General features: G+C 36.6%; 1 protein-coding gene across 8 annotated transcripts in view; it reads right to left on the reverse strand.

Moving 5' to 3' along the window:
* RUFY2 (RUN and FYVE domain containing 2) overlaps nt 1-24,438 on the reverse strand; it is a 49,504-nt gene that overhangs the window by 5,065 nt on the left and 20,001 nt on the right. For 4 of the 8 annotated variants that reach the window (XM_053207625.1, XM_053207624.1, XM_015063351.3 and 1 more), the window contains 6 exons: nt 22,891-23,058; nt 21,940-22,037; nt 19,445-19,564; nt 10,452-10,581; nt 9,933-10,027; nt 3,488-3,536 (listed from right to left, as the gene is read on the reverse strand). In XM_053207625.1, coding sequence (XP_053063600.1) covers nt 3,488-3,536; nt 9,933-10,027; nt 10,452-10,581; nt 19,445-19,564; nt 21,940-22,037; nt 22,891-23,058 — 660 coding nt within the window. The other 4 variants (XR_008292297.1, XM_053207626.1, XM_027062139.2 and 1 more) reach the window with 3 other exon arrangements.

Here is a 24,438-nt window from a genome sequence, read left to right on the forward strand (position 1 = left end):
GGATGGCAAGCCTGATGTGAAGGTTTCAAAGCAGCATCATTAGGTTCAGAATTAATCTTTCTGACATCAGAGCTTGGCCTTCCAATCTTATTTTAATCTGACTGAATTCACCCTGCCTGTCTCCCAAATAGAAACGCTGTATGTGTACACTGCAGGGCAAGCCTTGTGCATCAGCTGGAAGGGACCTCAGAGATTAGCAACTCCATTCCCATTTTACACATGTGAAAACTTGTCCAGAGAGCTGAAGTTGCCTCCTCAAGGAAACAGCAGTTTTCAAGCAGAGCCAAAACTAGAAGCTATCATTCTGTAAACATGGCCTTTATTCTCTGTCCAATTCCAAAATGTCAGCTGCCCAACTTACACCCCCAAGACAGGATATTAGAGGATCCTTCTCTGGAGAAACTCAATTGCCCCAGAGAAAAGTCCTATAGATATTAACATAATTTGGAGAAGGTGGCCAACAGTTTGTGAGTTAACAGATTTCTCAATGGTGAGGCTTACCGTAACAACCCACTCTCATCCGCCCAGCCAACACACACAGGACTTCCAAGATTTTTTGTGCCTTTATTGAGATGGGAGGATATTCCAACATTTAAGGAATGACAGGCAGGACGTACTTCAGCCAAAGAAACAAACCCAAGAAGGGAATTCAGAAGACAGAATGGCAGTAGCAAAAGAAAACTTTAAAGAAACTATAATGAATATCATCAGAGATAAAATGCAGATTGCTAATTTTAAAAGGAAAAACGAGTAAATGAGGCCTGCTGAATATTAAAAATATGGTAGCAGGGATAAAAATTCTCAGAGAAGTCTGCACCAGAATCTAACCAAGCCTTTTAGGTTTAACTTCCAGTTTACAGGCAATAAGAGGACAGAGGAACAAGTTTGCTACTATGAAACGGCAGATAAAATCCAGAATGTAAGAAACTGGAGGACAGCCCTCCCAGAACCAGTCAACAGGTCAATAGCAAGGACAAGAAAAATTAAGTCACATATAAATAAATCCATTTTCATATGTATACAAAAACAAAAATCTAGACATTTTATAAAGATAGACATGAATGATAAAACTATAAAGAAAAACAACAGTGGTTAACACAAAATAGAGAATTACTACTGTAAAGAGGAGAATGTAATCTCCCTATAAACTAAGTCACAGAGTATGCCATCGTTTTTAAGTTGTATGAATACAGTTATATACATGGTATGTGTCATAATGAAAAAAGTTTTACAGAGTTTAAATAATGACAGTTGGGCAGACACCCATTCCCGTCCAAAAAAATGTGAGAGCAAAATAAAAGGCATCTATGCAGATGCACAAATTCTTAAAACATTGACCTTCATTCAACATTTTCCAGGAAGCTATCAAAGAATGCATTGTCCCAAACAAGGGAGTAAACCAAGAAAGAAGTTAAGGGGTTCAGGTAACAGGAGCTCTAACATTCAAGAAGGGTAAAGGGAATTCTGAGAATGGAAGAAAAGGAAAATGTCAAGACAGGGCTAACCAGACCAGACTGGAGCAGGAGAGCAAAGAACTCCAGGAGGGAGGACTCCAAGGGAAAAAAAAAAATAATAATTACCTGATTCATTTTACCATGTGGAAAACTTTTATCAAGCATATTATAGAGGTGTTTAAAGGTATGAGCAAACTCTGATGTTCAAATACAACAAAACTTTTAAGGCAATTATTAACTCCAGAGGAAAAAAGTAGTTCAAGAAAGAAAATATAGTCACAATATATACCACATGGCCCAACAAAGAATATTTCAATAGCCATAATAAAGTATATCCAGTAAATGAATTCTACAGAAACTTTTACTTAATTATATTGGGAGGACGATGAAGAGCAAACAGACCAAGGTGAGAGTGAGCAAATACTCCTCATCTACCATGTTAACCAGGCAATAGACAGGTCTAAAATAGGGGCGCCTGGGTGTCTCAGTTGGTTAAGCACCTGACTCTTGGTTTCTGCTCAGGTCATGATCTCATGGTTCGTTTTCAAGCCGCGCTTTGGGCTCTGTGCTGACAGCGTGGAGCCTGCTGGGGATATTCTCTTTGTTTGTCTGTCTCTCTCTCAAAGAAATAAATAATAATATATATCTAAAATAGGTCTTAAATAAATGAGTGAATTATACTGCATATTATTTAGAAATAGGGGGTAAGTGCCAGAAGAAATAACCAAGAGAATTCAGAGTAGCTCCCTTCAGATGGCAGGAGCTAGGGTGGATAAGGCACAAGGGGGTGAAGAACAAGAGACTGCTACTATTTTTTTTTTAAGTCCTCCTAGCACTAACTTACCTTTTAAATTATTTACATGTAACATTTTCATGTTTTTTGATAAAAAACAAAATGGAGGCACATGGCTGGCTCAGTCAGAGGAGCGTGCAACTCTTGACCTTGTGGTTGTGACTTCAGGCCCCACACTGGGTGTAGGGATTACTTAATTTTTTTTTAAGTGTATTATTTTGTTTTGAGAGAGAGAGAAAGAGAGAGCATGCGCAGGGGAGGGACAGAGGGAGAGAGAGGATCCCAAGCAGGCTCCACATTGTCAGCACAGAGCCCAACATAGGGTTCAAACTCACAAACCATGACATCATGACCTGAGCTGAAATCACAAGTCAAACACTTAATCAACTGAGCCACCCAAGGGCTCCCAAAATAAATAACTTTTTAAAAACGGGAAGCTATGAGGCTCCTGGGTGGCTCAGTTGGTTAAGCATCCAACTTCGGCTCAGGTCACGATCTCGCGGTTTGTGGGTTCAAGCCCTGTGTCGGGCTCTGTGCTGACAGCTCAGAGCCTGGGGCCTGCTTCAGATTCTGTGTCTCCCCCTCTCTCTGCCCCTCCCCTGCTTAGGCTCGTCTCTCTCTGTCTCTGTCTCTCAATAGTAAATAAACATTAAAAAAAATAATAATTAAAAAAATGGGAAGCTATGTGGTAGGAGGCAATCTCACTGAAGTACTCAGAGAGAGACCATTTTTCTCCTGTGTTGTAGAAGGGAATCCTGTATCCAGACACATTCAGAATCATATACTGATAGACTGTACTAATCACTTTTCACACATATTAACCTCAATATTCAAAGCAACGCCGTGCAAAATCATAAGGCCATTTCACCAGCCATTTCAGAAGAGAAAACAGACTCCATAAACGTATGACTTGTTGAAGGTCAAAACCTGATAAGTAACAGACCAGGATAGGAACTCGGGCTCAAAGTCAAAGACTGTTTCACTTTGTCATGCCGTGCTTTGTAGGAGAGTAGATAAAATTATTTCCAAGGTCATTTCCAACATGATTATTAATTCTAGAGGAATATTAGGGAGGAGCTGGATCCCCATCGTCCCAGCTCCCTGTTTAGCGCTTCTGCCTCTATACATCGTGGGACTCGATTACAATACCTTAGATTCATACAGGACTTTTTTTACCTTCTGTTGGAGACTGTCACATATATCTATACTTCCCTACTTGAGGAAGACACTTCCTACTCACCTGCAGTGCTTTGTTGGCTTCTTTTATATCTTCTATTTTAAGTTTTGATCTAAAAAGATTATAAAATAGATCCATATTTCAGTAAATACATTAAATATAGAACATCCAGCAATTCATTATTAAGGTATTGGATTTTCATAGAATACAAAGTTGTACATACATGATTCTAATCATCTTTGACTAGTAGAATTATATTTTGTTTTCCTGTGTTTTCTAAATTTCCTAAAGCAAAAATGTCCTTTTTAAATTTAAAAATTGCTTTAACAGAAGAATATTGGCATTTTCATGTGGTTATGACAATATTAATAAAAGCTATCATTTATTGTAGGCTTATGTGTGCCAGACACCTTGCTATAAACTTCACATGCATATACTCATTTAATCTTAAAAAAAAAACCAAAACCCTATTTTAAAGATCAGTTAAAAACAACAACAACAATAAAGATCAATAAGGTGAAGCCTAATGAGGTTTCACCCCCGTAAGAGGTCACAGAGGTAGTAACTGCGCAAGGCAGGATTCAAACCCTGGTCTCCATAACGCTGGTGCCCACATGCTAACCATTACGCACACTGTTTCTCTACCAGGTGCAAAAGAATGATAAGAATAGAAATATTAAGGAAAATAGAGTTGTGATACTTTTCACCTTTTGAAAATACATGTTAATGAACATGCAGATTACAAACAGCAGTAATTATCTGTGATCCCACCACCAAGAGACAATAATCTACATGTTGAGGAGATGAGTATGTACGTATTTTAAATGGAACCATCAGTTATATAATTTTCCATAAACAGCTCTTTTCAGGTAATAATATCTCCTGAAAGGCTGAGAGCTGACTGTTATTAAGTATCTGCCACATCATTATCTTAAGTGGTTACGTCGTAAACAATGAAAAATATAAAGTAGTTTATATAATTATCTACTGTTGAACTTTCAACTTGTTTCAAATTCTTTGCCACAAAAATTGTTCATTAAAATTGGAATGACCAAAATATTTTATTATTTTTCTCAGGATAACTTATAAATGAAATTACTGAATCAAAAGGTCCATGAACTAACATCTCTGCTCCTGAGGTAGAACATTAGGAACTTGCTTCATACTACAAATGCTTTGTTCAAGACATAAAAACAAAAATGTTAGTTTTTTACCCAGTTCACACTTTTACAATGGGAATAATCAATGTAAAATTACACAGCTTAAAAGTACAAACACAATACTAAAATTTTCTTGGCTGAATTCACATCTACAAAATGTGCCTGAACAAAATTAATGCTGATGGGAATCATGGCCAAAACAGCAACTGTGCTACACAGAAAAATTGAATATGGAATGAAAGTAGCTTAATGGCATTCACTGCATAAATCGTTATGAATGCCTTCATTCACAGCTATGGACTATATATAGAGAGAGACACCGTAAAGATTGTCCCCCTCTGATACGAACTGCCAAAGTATCCCAAAGAAAGGAGTATCAGTTACAGTTCCAATAAAAGCAATGTACAAGAACATGTCCTCTTTGTCCTGGACAGGGAGGAAACAGATGTCTATATTATACATTTTAATTAGCTTTCATTTAGGAACAAGAATTTAAAGTGTGTGAAATATATTTGACCATGACATGAAGACAGCACAGAGAAGGGCCAAAATCAGATAGGAGACTAACAAATGTGACACAATCGATTATGACACGATTACGATACTAGAGGAAAACATCCATAAATTCCACAAGCCTCTGATAATCCCAAAACCTCTGCTTGTGAGGAAAGAAAACAAATCTGTAAGTTTGTTTACGTGGAAAGAATATCATTTACAGAATACTACATTTGGAAGAGTCCTGGAAATTTTCTTTTCTTAAACTAAAAATTCTTGTTGTTAGAATGTAGGCCTTGGTGAGGTTAATGGGAAAGTTAACTATCACCCTTCATGTATTTAAAAAAAAATTTTTTTAATGTTTATTTATTTTTGAGAGAGACAGAGACAGAATGCGAGTGGGTTGGGGCAGAGAGAGAGGAAGGCACAGAATCTGAAGCAGGCTCCAGGCTCCGAGCTGTCAGCACAGGGCCTGATGCGTGGCTTGAACTCACAAGCTGTGAGATCATGACCTGAGCTGAAGTCAGACGCTCAACCAAGCCACTCAGGTGACCCTTCATTTATTTTAAACTCAGTCATTATAACACAGATATATTAGTTTACATTCTCTTCCTTGTATACTCCACCCTGACATTTCATGCTCCACATTTTCTTCAAATATGAAGTTTATCTTCATTTTGTTCAACCCTCAAATTAGTCTCTCTACAACTATAATTCACTCAGGACATTTAAAACCTTTCAAAATCTATCAAAAATTATTTTAAAGAATCCTTCAATAAGAAGCCAATAGGAGTAAATATTTCATTAGTGAAAGTATTTTTCTAGTTAAAATTAATCATTTACATTTAAAATCATAGGTTCAGAAAGTGAGCACTAGAGAGTAATTTTCCCATCCAACCTCATCTGACAAGAAAATGATACTCCAGTTGTGATAAGCAAAGGCACTGTGCTAGCTGCTTTCACATATTTATTCTCAGTTAATTAGAAAAAGAACCCTTTGGGGATTTTACAGCTCTCCCATTTACAAATGTAGAAGTGGGCTTAAAGGGGTTAAATAACCCTAAGTCACAAAGCTGGTAAATGGTAGATGAATACTAATGAATACTAATTTTTAAGTTTAATCATAATTTGAACATGATTGAATGTTAAGTTTAAAAACTATTCTTTCCAGGGGCACCTGGGTGGCTCAGTCAGTTACGCATCCAACTCTTGGTTTTGGCTTAGGTCATGATCTCATGGGTTCATGAGTTCGAACCCCATGTCAGGCTCTACGATGGCAGCATGGATCCTGCTTGGGAGAAATTCTCTCTCTCTCTCTCTCTCTCTCTCTCTCTCTCTCTCTCTCTCTGCCCCTCCCCCATTCATGTTGTCTCTCAAATAAACTTAAAATAAATAAAAACTATTCTTCCTGAAATATAACTTTTACCTTTTAACAAAATTAAATTTGGTTCCTATTATTCCAAATGACCTTTCCCCTCCCACTCCCCATTTTAAATAATATCCAAATGGTCTATATATAGCCTTCTGGTGAAATAGAAGCAAAGATTATAAAGTACTGATCCAACCTCAGTCCCTCCCTTATCAACAAATTTTGTAACAAATATTCATCACCCTGTGTATCAGGGAAGAATCGGTTTTTACTTAATTTCAATCTGATAGCTTCTAATCACAGGAGCAGGAGGATGAAGAGAAGGAACAGGCATTTCACAGATAAACTGGTACAGGGAAACTCACAGGGGCCACTGCACCTCATCCAGCCCCGATAAATTATTCTCGCCACTCAGAGGACAACAGTTGAGAAAGATAAAATAAGTTCTGACTCAAAACGGGCCCTACCCATGTCTTATGAACTATGGTCCCAGAAACAGTAGAGGAAAACTAATAAATCTGCGCCACAAAAATCTGAAGATTAATGAGAAAAAAATGTATCATAAATGAAGGACAAAAGACAAACTGGTAAAAAAAAAAAAAAAAAAGACGTACACCGTGTACAACTTTTAAAATCCCATAAGAAAAAAATGAGCAAGTCAACCAAAAAATATGCAAAAGATATGAATAGGCAATAAACTATAAATACAAATGCAATACAAATGCATACAGATACTCAGGGGCACACAGATGGTTTAGTCGGTGGAGCATATGACTCTTGATCTCAGGGTCATGGGTTCAAGCCCCATATTGGCAACAGAGATTACTTAAAAAATAAATAAATATAGATGCTCAACCTTGCTTATGGTTAAAGAAACACAAATTAAAACAAGAATTTCAACTGTCAAAGTGGCAAAAACAGGCATTCTCTCCTACTACTGGATGGAGGATGTTTTGTTATGACCAGAATTTTTTAAAGCACATTCTTTCTGGGGCAGCAATCACCTCTAGGAAATTACTCTTCAGATATCCTCATTAAAGTATATCGGGGTGCCTGGGTGGCTCTGTCGGTTGAACATCTGACTTCAGCTCAGGTCATGATCTCACAGTTTGTGACTTCAAGCCCCGCTTCAGACTCTGTGTCTCCCTCTCTCTCTGCCCCTAACCCACTTGCATTCTGTCTCTGTCTCTCTCAAAAATAAATAAACATTAAAAAAAATTTTTTAAGTATATCAAGATATCAACATGTACATACAAGGATGTTCACAGAAGTATCATTTATAAAAGAAAAAAATTAGAAACAGTTTCAATTATAGCACATCCATCCTATGGAATATCGGTATGTACTGATACAGAAAAACCTCTAATATATTCCTAAAAAGACAAAAAAAAAAAACCAAAAAACCACAAACTTCAGAAGAACATGCATACAGTAGTTTACACAGGGGTTAGACATGCAGTCCGTACATGCAAAAAAAACCTAATCAAAATAACTCTTGAAAATTCCTTAAATAGCGCATAAAGTTCAGTATAGATTGTTGAGTATATCCAACTTTGAGCAGTAATTTTCATGCAAAATAAAATTTGAGAAACAATGAACCAGTCTAAAGGAAAAAGGGGGGAAAAAAGTGAATTCAGGGGCGCCTGGCTGGCTCAGTCAGTAGAGCACACAACTGTTGATCTCAGGGTTATAGGTTCAAACCCCACATTGGGTGTAGAGACTACTTAAAAATAAAATCTTCAAAAGAAAAAAAGTGATGAATTCAGCTATCTGAACATTCAAATGATCACGAGTTTACAACTCCACAGTCTTTAGCACTGCATGGGAGATGGGTGAAAAGTTATTCCCATTTTACTATTCTAATCTGTTTTGGGTTTTTTTTGTTTTTTGGGGTCTTTTTTGAGAGAGAGAGAGTGTGTGCGCACAGGTGAGCAAGGGGCAGAAAGAGAGAGGGAGAGAGGGAGGGGGGAGAGAGAGAGAGAGAGAGCGAGAGCAGGGCTCACACAAAGCGGGACTCGTGCTTACAAACCATGAGATCATGACCTGAGCTGAAGTCCAATGCTTAACCACCCAGGCACCCCTATTCTAATCTGTTTTAATATTAAGCCTTTATGATCTTAATAAAAGTATTTTTTTGTTGTGGGGATTGTACATTGCTGAGTACTTGGCACTTGGAATAGTGCCTGGCACATAATACAAGCTTAATATTTGTCAAATGAATATATGGGAAATAAAGTAATAAACACTTAGCATATGGTCCGAGTCAAAGTGCTCACTAGGTGGATGCCAGATTAGAATTGAAACCTTGCTTATCAGAGTCACAATGCAAATTGTTCTTTGAATTGATAGAAACAAAAATAGCTTTATCTTTGTTTTGTTTTTTTAAGCCAACTCTACCCTCCAACGTGGGTTCAAACCCATGACCCTGAGATCAAGAGCCTCGTGCTCTAACAACTGAACCAGCCAGGTGCCCCAACAGCTTTATCTTTTTGAAAACCGGTATTTCCTTTAGTGGTTTTAGTGAACTACTCTTTCCTGTGGCAACCAGAAACTGGTTTCAAGACTTCTTAAAGAAATCTCATCTTTAGCAATGAAGTCTCCATTCTAGTTATGATTTCTATTGAGTTTAATTTTACAAATGATATATAGGTATATATATGTAACTAACCACATCCACATAAAGGCCGAGATGCTCAGGTACAGTTTTGTTCTAAGGTGTACTAACTTCCTAACCATAAAAAACATCAAAGGGATTTACATAGGTGACAAGATTATGGGCACTGTAGCTTTCTTACTCTTACTCTTCGGTGTTAAAAAAGGTGACACTTTTTTTTTTTTTTTTTTTACATGGCAGTGATACATTTAATACTAAATTAAACCTTCTAGAGCTTATCTCAGATACTTGGCAGTATGTTCTATCAGGGCACAAAGATGAAGCTGCTAACCCAAAACACAGACTACACGGAACAAGGAGGAAGGTGTGAGAAAGAACAACATTTCTCCTTCTTGTCCTTCTAGGAACCCAGTAACACTTCACTGCAACAGAACCAACCTTGCTGTATGAAGTTAAGCCCCAACTGTAGCATAAAACACTCTCCACTCCTCACAATGTTAGCTCCTTCTCAAAACAGTCTGAAGAAGATCTCTCCAGATAGTTTGGAAATTTGGTTTCTGTTTTTCTGGGAAAAATATATTAAATGGACTTCTGAATTCTCTAATTTGAAGAAATTAGAGTCTTAACTTTTATCTACAGGAAATGTTTAGAGCTAAATTTACTAAACTGAACACAACTTTTAACAAAATCCCTCCAATCCACAGTCTTGCATGTTTATCCTTAAGGTTTTTGTTTGGTTTTGATTTTCCTTAATAGTTCATATCTTTCTTTTCTACATTTAAACTTTTCTTCCTATTTGGTTTGACACACTCATTCATACCTTTATACAAGTCAATGATTACAGAAATGAAGAAAAAAAGGAGAAATTACTCGCTAAGTTTGCTGCCAAGTTCTTGAAGAGCTTGCTCCTGTTCGTGATGTACTTTTTTCAACTGCTGATTTTCATCCTGGATGTTAAGGAACTCCTTCAAAACAATAAAAAGACAGAAAATGCAATTTAAAGGAAATAAACAAGAAACTCCAAATTGTATATATACCAATAATTAGGAACACATATCCTTTAGTTTTTTATAAAAAATAGAACTCTATGTCCAAGTTCTTTCATCGCTGCTCCATCAAATATCACCTATTTCACATTCATTTAATCTCCTTACTGGTTTTGTGTTTTTTAAGTAAACTCTCCAACCAACGTGGGGCTCAAACTCACAACTCCAAGATCAAGAGTTGCATACATTACCAACCGAGTCAGCCAAGAGCCACTTCTTATTGGTATTTTTAAAGATGACTAGTATATTCTGTCTCTTTGGTATAAATATAAATTATGATTTCTCCTTTTAAGTAACTTAGTTTTCAAAGATACAATTTTTAAAAAGTTTTACCACCATTTACTTTTTTAAGACTAATGATTTGCTGGGTCTCATTTCTAAGATGAGATAAGGCATCTTTCTCCTTTTGAAGATCTTCCTGCAAAGTCTGCCTCCATTCCTTCTCAATCTTCAAATCAGTTTCCAGTTGCACCCTTGAATGACAAATACACAGAAGCTTAGTGCTATTTATCACACGAGAGTTGTTTGTACTCTTTAGTAACAGCATCTTTTTGGTTGATTGTTCTCACTTTTGTGCATTTCTTCAGGTATTTTCTTTCATAAATATTTTTTGGTAAATAAGTTCAGCAGCACAGGGTTTTTTGATCCCAAGGTATCAACTTATTTGCCAACCACAAAAACTCCTTGCTAAATAATAATTTATGTCATTTTTCAATTCTGTAAACATAAGCACTGTAAGAACACAGAAAATGCCTGGAAGGGCATATCACACGATTAAAACTAGTTACATCTGGGGAATGGAATCAAGGAGAAAAATGTGAGGTTTTAATTATTTACATTTCTGTGCCATGGGAAAATTTTACAACAAACTATATTTCTGATATAAGAAGTACAGCCACCACTAAAGCAATTTAACATCAGTCACAGAAAAATCAACCCTCATACAAAGTGTTACTTTACAGACTACTGCTGAAAGCTGACCAATTACAAGACAAATCTAAGACTAAGGAGACACTGGGGGGAAACCCATACTGCCTGGAAATGCCAATTCACATCTGAAACACCACCTCCTCATTCTAATAGGTACTAGCTGGCAAAACAAAAGTAGTCAAACTCCTACATTTTAGGATACCGAAAACAAATCATTTTGAAAATTATTGCTCATAAGTAGGTATTACAGATGAGGCATATGCTGATAATGCTACAGTTTCTAATACTTTAAATTTTAATTCCAATGTATCATAATATTGACACTATCACAATATTACATCATTTTAATATTCTTGTGTTAATATTTGGATTACTTTTGTTTCTTCATAAAGTTAGCATTTCCATCTACAGCCACATTATTTCTCAGTGAAATAAATTTCAGATTTTATAATTCAGGATGAAGAGAAGAGATACCTCCAAATGGAATTTACAAATTGTTTATAAATACTATTTCACTATACACTCGAAAAGAATACAGGGACGCCTGGATGGCTCAGTCAGTTAAGCGTCCAACTCTTGATTTCAGCTCAGGTCATGATCTCACGGTTCATGAGTTCAAGCCCTGCATCAGGCTCCGCACTGGCAATGTGTAGTCTGCTTGGGATTCTCTCTCTCTCTCTCTCTCTGCTCTCCCCACTCTCACTCTCTCAAAAATAGATAAATCAATTAAAATGGAAAAAAAAGAATACAGAAACAGGTTTATGTTACTAAAAGTGAAGTAACTAAACTACAGAGTGGCCTCATCATCCAGAATCAGAAAAAGACTGAGAGAAAAAGCAAGGGAAAAAAATTTTAAGTTATTATATTGTCAAAACACATGTTGACCACCAAAGTTGGAAACCATAAAGGAAGAAAAAATGAAAAATACAACTACATGAATATTTTAAATATCTAAATGAAAAAACCACTATGAACAAAGTTTAAAAACAGTAAACTTAGAAAACATTTCACTGTCTGTGAAATACCCAGAGTAAATACATAAAGAGTTGGTTTTTTTTTTTAATGTTTTTTAAGGTTTATTTACTTCTGAGAAACGGAGACAGACAGACAGACAGAGTGTGAGCAGGTGATGGGCAGAGAGAAGGAGACACAGAATCCAAAGCAGTCTTTCAGCACAAAGCCTGACATGAGGCTTGAACTCACAAACCACGAGATCATGACCTGAGTCGAAGTCAGACACTTAACTGACTGAGCCACCCAGGCGCCCCGATACATTAAGGGCTCTTACAAATAAATATTAATAAGCTGAACACCCCAAGGGAAAAAAGTAGATGATAGGAGCTGGTAACTAACAAAATAAAGATATATAAAAGGATCTCACCAATACTCAAAGATGTAAATTCAAAGAATTAAGCACAATTTTTCAGGCTAAAGGATTCCTTCAGGTTAACTGATATGACAGTATAGGCCTACGTTAATTGATATGATACAATGTCCATGACATAGTAAATGCAATAAACAAAATACTAAGGAGCATGTAGCATGATCCTCTGTCTAAAAAACATAAAAAACATCTATGCATACCAGAAAAAAATGATACTCACCAAATGTTAAAAAAGTTCGCTCTAATTTTTATTTTCTTCACATTTTTCTATATTTTCTTACATTTAACCAACAGCATGTAATATTTTCATAATCAGAAATCAATAAAGTTACTTCTCCAAAATGGGAATTTGCTTTTCTTGGACACAGTCCCAGCTGCCCATTTCTACAGAAACCATTTCAATTTTTTAAGCCATCAGGGAGAATCAAATTGTTCACATGTTCATACTATACCAAATTGTTCACATGTTCATACTCTACCAAAATGTCACATGTTCACATGTTCATACTCTACCAAAATGTCACCAACTGAGAGACAAACTTACTTTCATGGCTTCAGCAGAAACAAACATCTTCTCTCTACAGTTGTACCCAAGACTTATTGAATAGGTTAGCCCTATAGGGAAGGGCCAGGTCCCTACAGTGTTAATTGGATCATCCTTTGGTCAAGGAATAGCTGCATCAATGCAGATAAATATCAGATTTGTCTAAGTGATTCAGTAACACAGAGTACCAGGGTTTTAAAACTGTATTCTAGTGACTGGCAAAAGTGTTCCAGTCTTGCTTTTCATGTTTTTCATTTGGTAGGGCACAGGCTTAAACAACAAAATATTTCACATCATTAAAAAACCTGATGACTTAGGGGCTCCTGGGTGGCTAAGTCAGTTGAGCATCCGACTTCAGTTCAGGTCATGATCTCACAGTCCATGGGTTTGAGCTGGCGTTGGGCTCTGTGCTGACAGCTCAGAGCTTGGAGCCTGCTTCGGATTCTGTGTCTCTCTGCCCCTCCCCTGCTTGAGCTCTGAGCTCCGTCTCTCTCTCTCTCTCTCAAAAGTAAATAAACATTAAAAAAAAAAAAAAAAAAGAAAGAAAGAAACCTGATGAATTAAATGCTTCTTGTGATTTTTGTTGCCAAGGGAGCCTTGAAAATGCTAGCTATCCTTTTATGAAAGTATTAAAATTAAGAGAAAATGTTTGTTTACTGAGTGTTTTTGTTTTGGGGGATGGGTTTTAGTTTTATAATGTACAAATGATGCAAGTTTTCAACTAAGGTGATACTCCTTGGCCTAAAGCCTTATTCTACAGAATAAGAAAAATGTTATTTTTGTAGTAGGTTAAAAGGAACTTTAAAAAAATGACTACAAAAAAAACGCCCCAAGAAAAGCCTCCTCTCTCTTGCTAAAGAACCGGGAAGAGGTAGCCTAGCATGATAGAAACCTTTGTGACAATACATACCCTGTTTCTAAAGTATTAGAAACTGTATTTTCTCTGTGACAATACCACCCTGGAGCAGGTGGAGAAAACCATAGGCCCCCAACCACTGTCAGCAAAAGCTAAGTGGGGAGCCTGGACTTTCACTACCACTCAACAGTAATGAGATGTCTACCACCCTTATATTAGTGGAGACTATATGGGGAACCTGGACTTTAATCCCTACATCAGTAACAAGGCATTTCTCACTTTCGCCACAGGGTAAGTGAAAGCCAAGTGAAAAACCTAAATTTCAACCCCTGCCCAGTGTAATGAGATACCTCTAACTCTCCCCCTCCAGGATGTTATCAGCAGAGACCAAGAGGAAAGCCTGGACTTCCACTCCTACTTGATGGTAACAAGACACAACTCCTCTCCTCCACTGTGTCAGTGGAGAGTAAGTGGAAAGCATAGATTTCAATTCTTGCCCCATAGTTAGGCACCCTTCTGTATCCCATCCAGAATGGTCCTAGGCTTCTGCTATACTCACTTGGTATAAAGAGTCAGTGTCTATATTTCTCCCTGCTGGTGTGGTTTCAGTGGAGAACTGCTCAAATGTAAAATTAAATTAGATGCAGTCTCATAATTCTCAAGACATCCAGAATGCAATTGAAAAAAATTTGTCATAACAAGACCCAAGAAAAATCCCAACTTCGATGAGAAAAAACAGATGCCACCATGTCAGATAATTCTAGACAAGAATTTCAAAGCAGTCATCATAAAAATGCTCCTATGACCAATTAAAAACATACCTGAAACAAAACAGGAAGCTTTAGCAAAAAAAGAAAGGAGGAAGAAAATACACTCAAATGAAAATCTTAGAACTGAAAACTACAATAACCACCCTAAATGGCTCAGTAGAATGAAGATGATGATAAAAGAATGGATTTCAAAACACTACCGTAGAGGGGTGCCCAGCCAGCTCAGTCAGTAGAACAAGCAATTCTTGATCTCAGGGTCATGAGTTCAAGCCCCATGTTGAGCATGGAGCCTACTTAAAAATGAGAAACAAAACACACAACACTACAATAGAAATTACCCAATTTGAACAAGAAAGAAAAAATAGACTGGAAACTTACAGGACTATAAAAAAAAAAAAAATTCTAACATTCAGTGTTATCAGAATTCCAGAGAAGAGAAAGCAGGTGGACTGGAAAATGTATGTAGGAAAAAAGATGCCTAAAAATTTCCAAATTCATCAAAGATAAACCTAAAGATTCAACAAGCTGACCAATCGCTTCTTGTCCTTTTAGCTAAGATAAAGTGTAGTATCAAGAAGATGACCATGGGGCGCCTGGGTGGTCAATCAGTTGAGTGTCAGACTTCGGCTCAGGTCCTGATCTCGCAGTTCACGAGTTCAAGCCTCACCCTGGGCTCTGTGCTTACAGCTCAGAGCCTGCAGCCTGCTTTGGATTCTGTGTCTCCCCCTCTCTCTGACCCTCCCCTGCTCATTCTCTGCCTCTGTCTCAAACACACACACACACACACACACACACACACACACACACGCACACACGATGACCAAAGCCCAAAAAGGATAAATCCGAAAGAAAATAATCTTGGGTAAAGGAACAAGGATTCAAATGACAGTGTTTTCCATCAGAAACTATGAAGACCAAAGAAAATATTCAACCCTTTTTAAGTGCTGAAAGAAAAGAACTGTCAATTTGGAATTCTAAGGATATTCTGAAAATATCCTTCAGAAATGAAGCTGACGGACTTCAAGCTGTATTATAAAGCTGTAATCATCAAGACAGTATGGTATGGGCACAAAAACAGACACTCAGATAAATGAAACAGAATAGAGAACCAAAATGGTTCCAAAAATGGACCCACAAACGTATGGCCAACTAATCTTTGACAAAGCAGGAAAGAATCCAATGGAATAAAGACAGTCTCTTCAGCAAATGGTGCTGGGAAAACTGGACAGCGACATGCAGAAAAATGAACCCGGACCACTTTCTTACACCATACACAAAAATAAACTCAAAATGGATGAAAGACCTCAATGTAAGACAGAAAGCCATAAAAATTCTCCAGGAGAAAGCAGGCAAAAACCTCTTTGACCTTGGCTGCAGCAACTTCGTACTCAACACACCTCCAGAGGCAGGGAAACAAAAGCAAAAATGAACTATTGGGACCTCATCAAAATAAAAAGCTTCTGCACAGCGAAGGAAACAAACAGTAAAACTAAAAGGCAACTGACAGAATGGGAGAAGATATTTACAAATGACATATCAAAGAGTTAGTATCCAAAATCTATAAAGAACTTCTCAAACTCAACACCCAAAAAGCAAACAATCCAGTGAAGAAATGGGCAAAAGAAATGAATACACACTTCTCCAAGGAAGACATCCAGATGACCAACCGACACATAAAACAGTGCTCAACATCACTCATCCTCAGGGAAATACAAATGAAAACCACAATGAGATACCATCTCACACCTGTCACAATGGCTAACATTAACAACTCAAGCAACAACAGATGTTGGTGAGGATGCAGAGAAAGAGGATCTCTTTTGCACTGCTGGTGGGAATGCAAACTAGTGCAGCCACTCTGGAAGACAGTATGGAAGTTCCTCAAAAAATTAAAAATAGAACTACCCTATGACCCAGCAATTGTACTACTAGGTATTTATCCAAGGGATACACCTGTCCTGTTTGGAAGGGACATATGCACCCCAATGTTTGTAGCAGCACTATCAACAATAGCCAAAGTATAGAAAGAGCCCAAATGCCCATCGATGGATGAATGGATAAAGAAGGTGTGGTATATATACACACAATGGAGTATTACTCGGCAATCAAAAAGAATGAAATCTTGCCAAACACAGCTACATGGATGGAACTAGACGGTATTATGCTAAGTGAAATTAGTCGGAGAAAGACAAACATCATATGACTTCACTCATATTATGACTTTAAGATACAAAATAGATGAACATAAGGGAAGCGAGGCAAAAATAATATAAAAACAGGGAGGGGGACAAAAACATAAGAGAGTCCTAAATATGGAGAACAAACAGAGTTACTAGAGGAGTCATGGGAGGGGGGATGGGCTAAATGGGTAAGGGGCATTAAGGAATCTACCCCTGAAATCATTGTTGCACTATATGCTAACTTGAATGCAAATTAAAAAAAGAAATTAAAAAAAAAAAAAAAAAGAAATGAAGGTGAAATCAAGACTGCAGATGGGAGGAAACAAAACAACTAAGAGAATTTGCTGCCAATAGACCTACCCTAAAAAGAATGGCAAAAGAAGTTCTCCAGACACAAAGAAGAAAACTTAAAATATCAAGAGTGAAGAAGAAATAACAAAGAGTTTTCTGAATTGTTTCACGGTTGAAGCACAAACTGTAATATTGTCTGATGTAGGGGCACCTGGCTAGCTCCGCTGTAGAGCATGCAACTCTTGATCTCAGAGTTGACTTCAAACCCCACGCTGGGCTGAGTTTACTTAAAAAAATTAATAAAAACTTTCTAATACTGTCTGATGTGGTTCTCAATATTATGCAGGGAAAATATTTAAGCAACTTATGTTATGAAAGGGGAGTGGATAGGGGCACCTGGGTGGCTCAGTCAGTTGAGCGTCCAATTTTGTCTCAGGTCATGATCTCACGGTTCATGGGTTTGAGCCCCGCATTCGGCTCTGTGCTGACAGCTCAGAGCCTGGGGCCTCTCTCAGATTCTGTGTCTCCCTCTCTCACTGCTCTCTCTCTCAAAAAAAAAAATTTATAAAGGGGAGTGAATAAAAAGATCCAAGTGGAGGTAAGACTTCCACACTTCATTCAAAGTAGTAAAACACCAGTAGACTGTGAAAAGCTGCAAACATACAAGAAAGTAGAGCAATCACTAGAATATCTATACAAAGGAATATACTTAAAAACACTAGAGATAAATAGGAATTCTAAGTTATATTCAACCCATGAGAAGGCAGGAAAAATGAAATAAAGGAATGAGAAAAAAAACAATAAAATAGTAGACTTAAGCTCTCATATCAACAATTACACTAAATGTAAATGGACTAAATACATCGTTAAAACAGATTGTTTGGGGGCACCTGGGTGGCTCAGTCGGCTAAGCACCCAACTCTTGACTTTGGCTCAGGTCATGATCTCACAGTTTATGGGATCAAGCCCTGTGTCTGGCTCTGCACTGATACTGTGGACCCTGCTTGGGATTATCTCTCTGCCCCTCTCTACTTGTACATGTGCATGCTCTCTCTCTCTCAAAAATAAACTTAAAAAAAAAAAAGATTGTCAGAACAGATAAAAAACGTGAACTATGAGAAACTTACTTCAAATATACTGATAATAATAAATATTAGACCAAAAGTTTAAAGACTGAAAAATGCAAACATTAATTTTTTGTTTACTACATGACATTAACCAAAAGAAAGCAGCTGTGGCTCTATTAATATCCTGTAAAGAAAATTATCAGAGACAAGGAGGCATATCACAAAATGATAAAAAGATTAATTCGCCAAAAAGACACAGCAATCCTAAATGTGTTGGCACCAAACAGAATCAGAATACAAGAAGCAAAACTGATAGAACTAAAAGGAGAAATACACAAATCTACAATAATAGATGGGATATTCAAGAAATGCCCTCTCGATAACTGACAGAACTATTAGAAAATGAGCAAGACTAGAGGAAGAACTTATCACTTCAATCACTGAATCCTGCAGCTTAGCAAGTTACACATCATAAATGGCATGTAGTCTTAATGATCTATTAAATATGATACATAACTATTTCCTATTATTGTTAATTTTTCCCCACATACTTACTGGGGAATAAATACGGATGTTTATAAAGTAAAAACTAAAATACCCCTGTTAATCTGCCATCACTCCCCTGAGTGAATCTGAATTCTTTGAACCTGAATCTGAATTCTTTGAACTTTTTTTTTTTTTTTAACATTTATTTATTTTTGAGACAGAGAGAGACAGAGCATGAACAGGGGAGGGGCAGAGAGAAAGGGAGACACAGAATCTGAAACAGGCTCCAGGCTCTGAGCTGTCAGCACAGAGCCCGACGCGGGGCTCGAACTCACGGACCGTGAGATCGTGACCTGAGCCGAAGTCGGCCGCTTAACCGACTGAGCCACCCAGGCGCCCCTGAACTCTTTTCTATGTATATGTAAATATACACATGTACATGGTTTTAATTTTATAAGAAATGGGATATTTCACATACTATCTGCAACTTGTTTTTTTCTTCAGTCCAATGACATATACTGACATCCTTCCTAGTTGGTGATATACAGATCTATCATATGAAGTACTAATAAAAATATTCTCATAAAACATCATGTTCTATGATAATATAAGTTCCTTTGAGTTATAAAGGCCTATTACACTCAGTATCTGGAAACATAGGTTTTATCATAATTATGTTTTCTAACTTTTTTTTCCCAAGGAGAACTCCACAATCTAGCTGTAATCATTAACTAAACGAAAATATAGGTATCCTATCTTGATGTGCAAAAAAGGGGCAGTGGAAATTATGTTAATACAAGTATTTGTTTCCAAGAGTGAAATACTCACAGCTGTTTCTCCTTTTGGGAGATTTGTTTCTGCAGACTGTCGGATTTACTCTGACACTCTTGTAGATATTTCTTGTCTTCATCTTCAGCTTCCATTTGCGCCTTCTCTGCTTGCTGCAATCTGGTGTAATTCAAATCAACTTTGGGTAAAACTGAGGCTAGAACTAGGGTGTAAAAGGGTGAAGAAGACAAATAAAAGAAAAATGGGGAAATAGAAACATTTCTAAATGAAAACAAAGTTTGGGGGGAAACTCACAAACTCAAACGTGAAAGAGCCACACAATGTCTAGAAATTGTTTTGTGATTTTTTTTCAACATAACATATAATATGCCCAGAATACTATCTTCAAATTTGTTTTATTTCTTGTTCATAATTAACAATGCAAAGCAATACAGCCTTTACCACTTATGTAGAGCATTATGAATCAACTTTGAAAGTATAATAGGTGCATTACTGCCTTTTTACAAAACCATGTAAAGCACAGTATTTATGTCTACACTAGGTGAAGAAGCCACATTTGTTATTTACTATGCTAGGATGTGTATGCCAGGAATCAAGTGTGCTACAAGGCCAAGAGCAAAGACCTGCAATTACTTCAAATAACAGCCAAGTCCTCCCTGCAGGATCTTTATGCATTTACTAAATTATGCCAAAAGCTCTGCGTGTGTATGCACATGTGCGTGTTAAGATTCAAAGGAATATGGTATTAGTTGGCAACATTCTCTAGAGATCATTTTTGTTCATCACTGACATTTAAAAATTAGCTAAAAATGTGACTTTCATTTGCTGTTTTTATTTTAAGTCATTGGTTCTCACTGTGCTTAGCTCCACTCCCTGCCTCCCATCTAGGATTTCTTAGATTTAACTTTGATATTTTTATAAGAAAACATTTCCCACATATTCAAGAGACATTAACTCCTTGTAGGGGATCACAGGTAAAATTTCTATTCGACTAGCCAAAAAATTGCCTCTTTCCTTCCTAAAACCATACCAATGGGGCAACCCTGACACATTTTAGAAGTATAAATGCCACTTCTAAGCAAATGAGAGTAACATTCAAGTTATCTCTAAATCTGAATTTAAAACATTAAGGTGAGGGGATAGGGCACATTTCTCTAAGATTACAGAAACCGAAATAAAACTCAGAGTGAGGTAGGGCTTGAAGTTGTGCTATCATCGAACAGGGCTAAGGGAACTGGAAAACTGAGCTGCTAAAGCACAAGAGAATGGCCAATCTGGGTTGTAAACTATTTTAAAACATATTTAAAAATCAGAAGCCATTAGGCCAAGAGGGAAAAAATTTGTGCCAACACATTGTGAAACCAAAGGTTAACTTATTTTGAAACAATGTTTATATTTTCCATCAAAAAGTAGCTAAAAAGATAAAACTGCACTTGAAAATCCTGACCTCCAAAAGGTCAATACTCAAATCAGCCTTTGTGCACAAGGTTTGAGGAATGTGTTTTTGGAAATCCAAGTGCACCCACTCTGCTTTATGGCAGTGTATTACCATAGCAGCTGATCAAGAAGTGTATAGGGTTCCTAATACCCTTTTCAAATACTTAATAGCATAAATTATTTTCTATTTAATATATTATAAAATTGTTGATTCTCTTTTAGTCTGTTTAAATACAAGTGGTTTTCAGAAAGATATATCTTTGACCAGCTTGTACTGGTCTTGAGTGTCACTGCTGGCATATTTCACCAATGACATTGCAATTGTCCTAGTTTGAGTTAACAAATCATTGTCACTTCATAATGGAATGGACAGAAATCAAAGACAGAAAAAGGTAATAAAGATGTCCAAAATGTAAAAATGGGGATAAAGAAAACAAAAAAGAAAAAAGAAGAAAGAGGATGTCAATAAAAGAATATTCATGTCAATAAAGCATTAATAGTTATGTTTTTCATAAGTAGATTCAAAGAAAGCAATGATAAGACATATGTTGACACCAACATGACAGATCAATGGAAATACATTACATTTTCCAACAATAAAAGTGAAAAATGCCAATATAAAACAATTCAATTTAAATAAAATTATTTCTTGGTTTCAGTTGAGGGTCCTAGCTCAAAGAAACACACTAAACTGCAAACTCAAGGCCTAATTTCAGATAGAGATGGTGAATGACAAAAGATATGACAATCAATATGCATGGAAATCAATCAGGGATAATTCCACCATAGATTTTGTTCGTTTTTCACTTTTTTTAAGTTTTTGCTTGTGTATTTGTTTTATGTAATAAATTGAACCACATGAAATTGTCAATATCAGACCTTTTTATGAAAATCCACAAAATGGTAAATTCAAATGAATCAGCCTAATATAAAGCAACTTGATTCCATGCAACAACCAAAACAAAAAAGGCAAAATCCTACTGGGGGGGTCAGGGGGAAGGTCCTAAACTAAATTTTCCTAATGGTTTTTGTGGCAGGTGTCAGAGTTGAATAAAGAAAAGGGAGAAAAAAAGAAACTAATACTGGAGGTTCTGTACCTTTGTTCCAGCTGCCTCATAGCTACAGTAATTTTATTGGTTTTTTCTTCTAGTCGGGCAATTATTTCATTTTTTTCTTTCAAGCCATCTTCAGAACTCTATTTAGAAAAAAGAAAAACTATAGTGGCTTTGATTTTCAACCTGAATACTTTTAAGTTTTGTATACCATTTCACTATGGAATTTTTACTTTGAAATGAACAGTTATTCTGTAGATCAAAATACTCCTATGATATAAAGTAAAGCAGTAGACTACTTGTCTGCAATTAAAATGTAATAAAGAAACACACACACACACACACACACACACTTTGCCTTCAGTGTTGTTTTTGGAAAACAACAAAATAAACTCTTGTAAACTATGTAAAATAGTTTCAATGTAAAGTATTTCAAATTAAATATAAAGAGCTTTTGGCACCAAACTACTTAAACAGTGATGTCCCTTTATGAGAGAATTTGTAACAATTATTGTAGGAAAGCATTTCAATTAAAATTAAATCTTTCTTGGGGCCCTTGGCTGGCTCAGTCAGTAGACCATGTGACTCTGATCTTGGGGTTGTAGGTATGAGCCCCATATCAGGTGTAGGGATTACCTAAAAAAATAAAATCTTTTAAAAAAATCTAAACCTTTCTCAGGACTATACTGTATAAAGAATTCACAAAAATGTCCTGCATATTTAGGGTGAATTTTCCCAAAAGATTTAATCTTCATACTTAACCTTTCAGCATGTAAAAGGAAATCAGGTAGGTGATTTTTTTGTTGATACCTTACTTAAGAAATAGTCTGCTCTATTTCTTAAGCTTCCATTTAGAAAAAAAGTCACTGGTTTTGATTACCAATATGGCACAGTTAAAATGACTCATCCCTTTAAAAACCAGATACTTCATACAAATAGTCATTTTCAATTTCCATTCAACTCAAGAAATTCCAAGAATTTAAGAATGATCCTTACCTGCAACTTTTGATACATCTCTATGTTAATTGATTTAACTTCCTCTAGTTGTTGCCGAAGGCCTATCAGAGTATCTTGTTTCTCATGGATATCTTTCTCCAACAACTTCATGGCAAGTTCAATCTCATGTTTCATACTAACTTGTACTGCTAGCTCATTCTCCACATCCTGCAATTTCAATATATATTCAATTCACACACCACTTCAGGATGTCAAAAATCAGATACACAACAGTTAATAAGAACACAAAAGATTTTCTATTCAATATGCACAGTACTCTTCTGAAGTATAAGCCCCACTAAAGGGAATCAACCAGGTCCTATAACAACATAAAATTCCAAATATTTTCAACTGCATATTTTGCTAAAATGAAAGTATTTTCTAGATTCTGTTAATTATCATTATTCTACTAATTCAAGAATTAAGTATTTTTATGCCTCATTAATTCGGTATTAATTTTCCTTAATCAAAGAAAAAAAGCAGTCAGCACAAGTGAAGGCCAAAGATAACTCAAAAATCCCACCTCATAGTTATAAAATTCTTGAAGAGAAGAAATTAAATCAGAATGAAAAGAAGTTTCCTAATATAAATAAATAGCATAACAGATATATAGCAAAAGGGATAGAAAGGCTGGCAATACTCTTTTCTTGACCTGGGTGGTGATTACATAGGTATTAATGTTATTACCCATTAAGGTGTACATTTGTATTTTTCTATAGATATTAGAACAATTTAAAAGGTTAAAAAATAAGTTAATTTTTTAAAAGTAACCTCTATGCCAAACATGGGGCTTGAACTCATGACCCCAAGATCAAGAGTCGCACATTCTACCGAATAAGCCAGCCAGGTGCTCCCAAAATAAGTTAATTTTAAACATGATTTTACTGGGGTGCCTGGGTGGCTCAGTCCATTAAGCTTGACTCTTGATTTCAGCTCGTGTCATGATCCCACGGTTCATAGGTTTGAGCCCTGCCTGGGGCTCTGTGGGGACAGTGTGGAACCTGCTAGAGATTCTGTCTCCTTCTCTCTCTTTCCCCTCCCCACTGGTGCTCTCTCTCAAATAAATATATAAATATATAAATAAATAAAAACTTTCGGCACCTGGGTGGCTTAGTTAAGCATCTGACTTGGGCTCAGGTCATGATCTCACAGTTTGTGGGTTCAAGCCCCACGTCAGGTTTTGCTCTCACCAAGAAGCCTGCTTCAGATTCTCTGTCTCCCTCTCTCTTTGCCTCTCCCCGACTCATGCTCTCTCAAAAATAAACATTAAACAAAAAAACTTTTTAATAAATAAATAAAAACTTTAATATGGTTTTACTCATTTCACTCAATCCACTCATTTCACAGTTTAAAAACACTTTAAAGGGGCACCTGGGTGGCTCTGTCAGTTAAGCGTCTGACTCTTGGTTTTGGCTCAGGTCACGATCTCACAGTTCATGAGTTCAAGCCATACATCAGGTTCTGCACTATCAGCACAGAGCCTGCTTAGGATTCTCTCTCTCTCCCACTCTCTCTCTGCCCTCCCCTGCTCACTCTATCTCTCAAAAT

Source organism: Acinonyx jubatus, chromosome D2, assembly GCF_027475565.1.
Source record: "Acinonyx jubatus isolate Ajub_Pintada_27869175 chromosome D2, VMU_Ajub_asm_v1.0, whole genome shotgun sequence".
Taxonomy (NCBI): domain Eukaryota; kingdom Metazoa; phylum Chordata; class Mammalia; order Carnivora; family Felidae; genus Acinonyx; species Acinonyx jubatus.